Source organism: Lissotriton helveticus, chromosome 5_1, assembly GCF_964261635.1.
Source record: "Lissotriton helveticus chromosome 5_1, aLisHel1.1, whole genome shotgun sequence".
Taxonomy (NCBI): domain Eukaryota; kingdom Metazoa; phylum Chordata; class Amphibia; order Caudata; family Salamandridae; genus Lissotriton; species Lissotriton helveticus.
In genome coordinates, this window is record NC_136065.1 from 1809243274 (window position 1) to 1809252701 (window position 9428).

Here is a 9428-nt window from a genome sequence, read left to right on the forward strand (position 1 = left end):
TGGCGTGGGTTCTGATGCAGGTGAACTTGCAGGAGTGGCAGGCGAGTGGTCCATGGGTGTGCCCTGGGGCAGCTTCGCAGCATTGAGGAGTGCGTCCGGGGTTAAGGGCAAAGAGGGTAGCGGCGTCATACGTTATGCGGGTGGAGTGGGTATTGCGAGGGCCTGGCGCTGGGCGCGGTCCAGGCGCGGAGGGGCCTAGACGGGCTTACCTTTGGCGCACCTTCGGCGCGCATAGGGCGTGACCGCTGCGCGCAGATGCGTCTGTCATAAGTGGATGGTGGAGGGGGAGGGGCGAGGGAGGGGCAGCTGGGAGGCGGTTGCGGGGCGGAAATCCGGTCAGGGGGGCACAACAATAACAACAAAATGGCAGCGAGCCAAAGCGGAAAGGACTGGGGCACAAACAGAAACAACGCAAAGCAATATTAACAATCAGACACAGAAGAAAACAGCAGGCAGCACAGCACAACTGTAAAAGCGCACTTTGGCAATCTAGCGCTACGATATGTTCGGCAAAGCAATTTGATTAGGCACCATTCAGGCAATCTAGCGGTACGATATGTTCAACAGAGCAGATTAATTAGGCAACAATCAGGTAATCTAACGCTACGATGTGTTTAGCCAAGCTAAATAAATTAGGCAACAATCAGGCAATCTAGCGCTGCGGTCTCAATCGGATAAGTTAATATTGCAGAGGCGCTTGTGTGTGCAAGGGGAGGTAGCGGGTTGCAGTCAGGCTGTAAGCGCTACGATACCAGGCGGTCAAGGCAGGGCCGGGAACAGTGTGCGGAGCGACCGCGTCTGAAAGGATCAGGGCGGTCCAGCATGATGATGGGAAAATGATGCAGTTAAATGGCCAGTGACCTGGTTCTTTGCAGGAGTAACTGTTAGTGTGACATTTAAAATGAAACACTAAACCTGATGGATAGAAATGGTGATAATGTTTAATTTGTGTCTTCTTATCTCCTTAGAAAGAAGTTGGGTGAGTTCTTCCAAACAAAGTATGACTGGGATTTGCTGGCTGCCCGATCTATCTGGGCCTTTGGACCTGATGCCACTGGGCCCAACATTTTGGTAGATGACACACTGCCATCTGAGGTAAAGCCAGCTCTTCTGCCTGTCCTGTTTCTCAGTTTTCCCCCATAAGATTTCTTTTTACATGTCTTCTGATTTTAGGCTTAGAGGTTGGATCTCATTCATAGGGTTTCTCATCTGCTTCTTTCTGTTTAATGTTCTCTATCTGCGTTGGTAGTTTTCTGTAGTCTATGCTTCTAGTGCTATCATGGTTTACTACCATTATCTGTGTTTTTTCGCAGGTGGACAAGGCATTGCTGGGTTCGGTGAAAGACAGCATTGTTCAAGGCTTCCAGTGGGGAACCAGGGAAGGTCCCCTGTGTGACGAGTGTAAGTTAAGCTCCTCACTACTTAAATCTAGAGCCTGCCAGTAAGAACCAAATTGAATTCTCAAGTACAAGATCTTTGAAAGTCACACGCTTATTGGAACATCTAGCAACATCCTAAAAATGCACATCACCCACCTGTTTAGCTTAACTGATGCCAAGAATAATGACGGAACATCGTGCCTAATTATTGACTTTAGAAGCAGATGCTCAACCGCAATATACATAGCCACAGCTTCTCTTTTAATCCTGCATTCCTGTGACTCGTTGAGCAATCTCTCTGTTTTAAAGTAGTTGTTGGAGGCAACTTGTATGTGTGTGCAGTATGTGGTGATTCATTTTTCAGCACTAAAAGGATCTTCTGTTCCTCCTCAGTGATTCGTAATGTGAAGTTTAAGATCCTTGATGCAGTCATTGCTCAGGAGCCCCTGCACCGTGGAGGAGGGCAGATCATTCCTACCGCCCGAAGAGTCGTCTACTCTGCCTTCCTCATGGTAAGGACTGAGCATACCTTTTGTAAATCCTTCCCTCCTAAAGAGCCCTGCCCACGTTCATTGTACTTTGGTCAGCAGACCACCACTATGTATGCTGGTTGTGGCAGCACCCCTGCACCTCCTGTGTGTGCTCTGATTTATAGTTGATCAACACAGCAAAACAGCAGGAATTGGCACAAAGCAAAGTCTTTCTAACCATTTAAGCTTTCCAGTATTCGTATGCCTCCCAGAAGCAGTTGTATTTACATGTTGTTTTCTCAAAATCTATGGCGAGACATAGAAATATGATAAAATATTAGATGACAGAATACATCACTATTATCCAACTCTCAAATGTTTGTGGTAAAGCGTGTCTATTTGAATCTTTGTAATGTCCAAGCAGGGAGAAGTCAAATGCGTGAGTGCCTTTAAAAAAGGTAGCTTCAATATAAGGAACACGTGCAGCCAGCTTTCTTCATCGTTATCTAAAGACAAATGACAAGTTCTGCCACAGGGGTGATTCTTAATAAGGAATCTGCATAAGTAATGTGTGACACACTAATATGATGTAGCTGTAGAACCCATTTTACTATGCGCCTAAATATTCCACATTTCTTTCCTCAAAAGCTCCTCATAATTTTGTCCATGTGCTCCTTGCACCTTTATAATACTTTTTTAGTGTTAGTTCTGCTTTGTAGCATGTGAAGGGGCAGGTAATCTGAACTGGTTTGTGGGAAGTAGTGAACCCTATGCAGCTTACATTTTTACCCGATTCCTTGTGAACAGGGTCCCATGTATGAGGCCGATGTGATGCAGATAGCAAAGATCAGGCTGGATTGGCTTCTTGTTGCAGCAGGCTCACTATGTGTTACGTGTTTTTTCTCTGTCCTAGGCCACCCCACGTCTGATGGAGCCATACTACTTTGTGGAGGTGCAGGCACCTGCCGATTGTGTATCTGCTGTTTACACTGTCCTAGCCAGACGCAGGTAGAGTTCCTGTTACTACTATCACAGTGATTTTAACTGCAATATTTATTTCTATGAGCACCGGTTGACTTCCTAGTCTCTCAAGCTTTGCTCTACGAGTATCTTTTGCTCACTGGGTGCCATCGCCTTTATTCCGTGCCTCATTCTTGCTATGTACTCTCAGCCTCTTGTTTCCACCTCCAGACTTCTTTCTGTCTCCCTTTATTACTAAAGACGTCTAACATGGACACGAAGGAACAGACCTTAAGACCTATGTTTCTGGTTATTAGGAGGTTAACTAACAAGATGGTTAACGTGCAGTTTCTAAACACACTTTTAACTCTTTCAAACATTGAAGCTGCCCTTCAAGCACCTAGGGCACAGTAAATTAAGAGAATATTATGATGCTGTTGATCCTTAGTATCTCCTGTACCATTTATATAGTAGACCACCTCAATCTGAGTGCTTACAGGTGATTTCTGAAGTTGTAGGTAACAACAAAGATTATAGTTCTTCTGTCCTTACAAACCTGAAATTAATAGTCCAGATGGAATTTTCTCCTCTCCATCAATGGCACTCATCTGTTGAGGGGATCACTATCCACTGTTAAACTGTATTTTTTTATGTTTATTACTGAAACTCCATGGTGAGTTCCCATAAGGAATTCACTCCACTCCCATGGAGGAGCAAAGCCCCCCCATGTTTACAGAACCCTGGCAGAGATCTCTGTTCCTTAAGTAGAGCACCACCAGCGTGGCTTTGCTGAAGGGACTGAAGCTTTGCTGTGCAGGTGGCAACTTCAGTGCTCCAGCACTTAAAAATGCTGTGTTTTTTTAAGAGGGAGTTTGTTGTTGAAAAACAAGTGGTGGATCTGGTGCATCAGGAGTTTTTCCCCAGGGCCATTAATCCGATTCCATGTAGAGGTCCCATACAGGAAAAGCAATCCTGTCGGCATATCTGCCCTTAATGGTCATCTGATGTCCATTAAGCAACAGCCCAGTGTAAGTAAGGCCAACAGTGTATGCACCACCATTGGAAACTTAGCAGATCCTTGGACTCTGAATAGAGCAGGGGACCAGCAAGTTTGGAGTACATAGTACTCCGCCAGTTTGTTCGCATACCCGGCCAGCCAAACTCGAAGTAAGACCCTTCATAGTTAACTGTCTATTACATGGTGAGCAGGGTTGTAAGGTGACTGGCGCAAGCTGTTTGCAGAAAAGACTGGAATTATTATATTCAGGACATTGTATCACCTGGACCTAGCTGAGTATCTCATTTCCGTTCCTTTCTTTCACTAATCAGTTCTGCTTACACACGTAGATAAAAACCTGGGGGTGAACTTCGAGAAAGTTTATCACTGGGGCCGCAGTGAAGAACATGTTCCATTTTTCCCAACCCAAAAAAACAAAACTGTTAACTGTAGCACTGTTAGACTTCATGTTGTGTTCTATTTGCCACTGTGGTGACTTCCTTCCAAATAAAGACAAAAATTTGAAACAGGTACAAGGCAAAAGATTTTAAAAAAACAAAAGCGGTCCTGTGTCTAGATGCCAAAACATTTGGCTTGTTTGAACTTTTCTATGCATTGGTGCACTAGGTTCTAAGCATTTGGAAACTAACCTATGCCCTTATTTCCTAGGTGAATATTGCATTCAGCTGACTTCTGTTTTCAATATTCCTGCATTCTGTTGGAGGATAGCCTTTGGGACAGGATTCCTCACTGTATCACGTCGCCGAGGCACAGTTTGGAACCTTGCTAAAAGCTCACCTTTTTAAAACTCATTCAGCAATTTCAGGCTTTTGAGCAACAGCCACAGACACTTCATCTATAATGCGCTGTGGGTGTTTTTATTTCACTTCAAGCACTTGAGCAGACACAGTCCTACTCAGTTAGGGGTTTGGTGCTTTGCTGAGGTTGCGCTTCCAAGCTCACTCCACAGTGAACAACTACCCCAACGTAATTTATAGAAACAAAGGGGGCAGCATCCTAATCACTTTCACAAATCATACAATGGGACATCTGGGACTGCCTCCATACTTGCCATTAGGCATTGCTTGATAGTTGGGAAAGCAGCAGTTGTTTTATGCAATAAACTGCAGTTCTGCTTGGGAGACCGTATGGTATGGGATGCCAAAACTTCATGGTGCGTTTGCAACTTCAGTGCTGAACATTTGAATCTAAAATCTCGCACATAGCAAAGGACTGCAGCCAGTCAAAGGTTTTGTTAAACAGACTGAGAAGAGTAGATTTCAAATGTATAGCTGAAAACTGTTAGAGATTAGATAAAACCGCTGAGGCAGCATATTGAATTACCCATATCAGATTGCAATTTCTGTACAACCATGACTCAGTTTAGCCGTTGATATGGTTTCAGGGAAAGTCTTGTCTATCTTGTGACTTATTGTTCTCACATTCCTCCTCTTATGCAAAATCCCCCTTTTCTGTTTTAATTTCCTTATTTCTTCTGTGTGCGCCTGGTGCTCTAGATCTGCACTTATTGCTCAAGGCATTTTTAACTGTCTTTGTTACTTCTTCAGGGGTCATGTGACTCAGGATGCGCCAATACCAGGCTCTCCTCTTTATACTATTAAAGCATTCATCCCAGCCATTGACTCATTTGGATTTGAAACAGACTTGAGGACGCACACTCAGGGACAGGCGTTCTCATTGTCAGTCTTCCACCACTGGCAGGTAAGTCTGGACTTGCGTAGTCTTACTCTCTAGTATGTATGTCCTGTTATGGAGCCATAAGTGGGTGGCCTTCCACTAATTTATATGGCATCACCTACACTGAGCCATTGTGGCACCATCTGACATCTTTATCAGCACTACCACACCTCCACCTTCTGCACCGTCCACTCTCTACCTGTGCCACAATCTTTGGCAGCTTTTGTGTCCATTTGTGCAAATTGGTAGCACAATCGTATGTGTAGCACCTCACTCTATAGCTCCAGCTAGTGACCCCTGTCTCATTACCTATAATAGTAACCCAGCTATCTGGATCTATAGCAACCGCCCTGGCTTACTATGTGCAAGAAAGTCGATTGTATTCACTTCGGTCATGGCCACATGCTCTGTACTTGGTGATTGTGTGTGTGTGTGTGTGTGTGTGTGTGTGTGTGTTTAGCTCCAACCTTCTATAGAAGTCCTAGTACCCTCCCACAGCCTTTGCTGTGCATCTTTGCTAATGACAACACTTATGACAGTTTGTGCTGATGCCTGCAGCATCAGTCTCTTCTCCCCCCCCTTCTCCTCCATTGTTACTGTTTGAGCAGACCCTATGCGTTTTCTGTATACGTGTGCAAGTGACCGGTTCACCAATAACCTCTTTTATCCTTTTATTTCTAGATTGTGCCTGGTGACCCCTTGGATAAAAGCATCATAATTCGACCCCTGGAGCCTCAACCTGCACCCCATTTGGCCAGGGAGTTCATGATCAAAACCAGACGAAGGAAGGTAATAAACATTGGCACTGTTTCGTCTGCTCTCAATTATCTTAAATTGCAAATGAATGGCGTTATGAAAAGTTCATATTCAACTTTTATTTTGGTAGTTTTGTCTTTAGGGTTAATTTACGTACAAATATCAGTTACTTGTTTGCGTGATCATCATCATCCTCCTCCTCATGCTGATCAGGTCTAGGTTTTTATTGTGCAGATGACAAGCTGACCTATTGCTTACAGTATACATAATGTTCTTTGGGTCCACCTCATTCAACCATTTGCTTTCTTTGACCATCCTCTGTCAGCTATTAGCTTGAAACTTTGTCAGTCAGGTCTTGGCTTAGCCTAGGGAAATAACTCTCTTTAATCTAGTACGACTGGCTGTTTGGGTGTATACTTCCACCTTCAGTTTAGTGCTTGCATTGAACTACCCGAGGGACTATTCCACAATTATAGCCCTCTTTGTCTGCTCATGCTCGCTCTCTTCCATGCATCCTGATAATGTGTGAATGTTGCGTGCCATAGCATGTTCAAACCGGACCTATTGGCTTTACAATACTTGTGTAGGTCTGCCCTACATATGGTTTTAGGTTTGTGCCAGCCTCATGTGTTCTGATAATTAAAACACATAATCAATATGTATATATGGCCTTTAGTTCAACCTTCTTCACCTATTTCTATTTCCAAGTTGCCATTCACATTTTGCTTCCGCCCACCACAGCCACAGGAATGGGTCAGCCCACCTTAGCCATTGCTTTTCACTGTGAGTGACAGCATTTTGCTTGTGCACATCCAGGTCAAGGCCAGGGCTGTTAGATCAATCTCTGAATTTATGTATGCCATTATTTTTCTATTCATTTACTTATTTATTTTGAGATTGTTTTTTTCTTTCCTCTTTTTTGCGCAAACATGCACACCACATTTAGACACTGATATTTTTACTTCTACACTTTTAATGCTTATTGCGTACATTTGCAGATACACATAAAATTAAATTAATAAATAGAAATATTGAAGGCTTGCCAAGGCTTGTAAGCTTTCTTTTCATATTGGGGAACAGCCCACTCTTATTTACTTTTTCCATTAATACTCTTTATACTACTCCATACCTGCATTGGCTCTCTTTGGCTGAACTGTTTTGAAGGCCAAAAGGCCTAGGAAAGGTGACAGCTGCGCTAGTGTCTTGGTCACAATTCTACTCATGGCACTGGGTAACCATCCTGAGGCCTCCTACTCCCGTATAATTTTTGCTAATAACATTGCTGTCACTCATATGAAAGTACTAGAGTAACATATCCCAAACGGGATGCCATGGCAGTTGCCCCGGGTCTCTTTAGCCTGCATCATTTTGTGTGCCAGGAAGGACTGGGACAGGTAAAAGCTGCCACCGTGCCCTGTTCGCATTCGCAAATGGGGCATCGGGGCAGGTGTCAGTTGCCCTGGTCCTTATTGGCAAACATTATTTGGTTGCCCAAGAAGAAATGCCCCTTGGATAAATGTGCCTCCCCTATAGTTGTCACAAAGGGAAACAACTCCTTTCACCAGCACTACCCACTCAGTATCTAGGCACTTAAAAGAGTTAGCCCGTTAGACAGGTGCGGTTTGACAATGTGAAAACGTTTACTTATATTGACCTGTTTGTTTCATAGGGTCTGAGCGAAGATGTCAGTATCAGCAAGTTTTTCGACGACCCTATGTTGTTGGAGTTGGCCAAACAGGACGTGGTCTTAAATTACCCGATGTGAAGGAGTGGACCTCAGGGTACATTTGGACATTGGTGTTTTACCTTTTATCTTTGCTCCTGAGTGCAGTGGATGGACTGCCATGCAATGGTGTGCTTCTCTGCCAGCAACCACCACAGATGATGACAACAACCCAAACATTGCATTTGGGGGGTGCTTACTAATCATACAGCTCCCTATGGACCTCCCAGAGGGTCACTGGACAACATTCCCAAATTATGCAGCCATCTGCATCAATTCCTTATGTTTCTGTTTGCCTTGGAATAGCCCAGTCAGCCATGGTTCTGTAAGGGGCACCGAGTCCTCGAGCAGCTTGTGGAATATCTGCAGTGTTCCACCTTCTCAGAAAACAAAAATTGTGTGGACAAATACAGTGGAAAGACTTTCTGGTGTAAGTCATTTGGCTCGGTAACCTGCGTATACAAATTCCATGCACCTCCTGCACTAACTGCAAGAAATTCCCAGAGTGAGTTGGTTGCATGGCGACTGTAAAGGCAGGAAGGTGTATAAGTGATGAAACAAAGACCTCCAAAACTGTTTTCTCTTTACAGCTACCCTCTTCAAACACTGTTTTTCGTCTGTCAATGTATTAAGAAATCAATTTTTATCCCTTCAGAAGTCTGTCCGTTTTTGATGACAATAAAAACTGTACTTAGTTTTTCAGAAAAGTGCTTGAAAGGCATTGGCTTGCCAATGTGCCAGTGCTTCATTCTTCTTTGCTGTCTGCCATAGGTCTGTTGTTCAATTTAGTGTCCTAAATAAGCTTGCATGTTGTACTGTCCAAATAATGTTGGGCGTTGATCAGGAATTAAGTTCTGGCAGCACAGTGTATGTTTTGGGATGGTGAGATTGTCTGTGTTTGACTACTGCACAGAGAGCTACAGATGAGGACTGAGTTGTAAACCAAGAAGTGGATTTTATATTGTAGGTCTGTGAACAGACCCAGTTCTGGTACAGCACAGAGACTTGCTGCTCTGGATTGGAATATTGGCAGAACAGTCTCAGTGAGGAAAGAAGGGGAAAGGGAATGAAAGTCCAGTTGTAGTTTATCAAGGGAAGCTTCAGGCCAATTTTGGGGTATTGCCAGACGGGTGGAAAGTCGATACCCCAAGGTATGTCAGAGAAAAAACTCCCTGGATTACAAAACATGGGTTGTTTTTAGTGGGTGCTTTTTGCGCTTGTGGGCAGTTTCATGCCTCTTTCTATTGTAGTTCTTTACTACAGACTACCAGGGTATTATCAACAAGGTATTGTTACCTCCCTCTTACTTCAAACGTGTGGAATGCTTTTCCTGAATAGATATGACATAGCAGTGACAAATTAAACATAGGCACATGCAGGGACTCGCCCTTGGCTGAACCAATTTTACCGCGCATACCTATTCTGCCTCATTCACTCACGCTGAA

General features: G+C 44.0%; 1 protein-coding gene across 2 annotated transcripts in view; it reads left to right on the forward strand.

Moving 5' to 3' along the window:
* Window positions 1-8690, forward strand: part of EFTUD2 (elongation factor Tu GTP binding domain containing 2) — a 283894-nt gene extending 275204 nt beyond the window's left edge. For both annotated transcript variants that reach the window (XM_078645140.1, XM_078645139.1), the window contains exons 22-28: window positions 969-1095; window positions 1314-1401; window positions 1773-1891; window positions 2763-2857; window positions 5375-5528; window positions 6186-6293; window positions 7930-8690. In XM_078645140.1, the coding sequence (XP_078501266.1) occupies window positions 969-1095; window positions 1314-1401; window positions 1773-1891; window positions 2763-2857; window positions 5375-5528; window positions 6186-6293; window positions 7930-8025 (787 nt within the window). In that variant the 3' untranslated portion in view covers window positions 8026-8690. The remainder of the gene's footprint in view (window positions 1-968; window positions 1096-1313; window positions 1402-1772; window positions 1892-2762; window positions 2858-5374; window positions 5529-6185; window positions 6294-7929) is intronic.
* The last annotated feature ends 738 nt before the right edge of the window (window positions 8691-9428 follow it).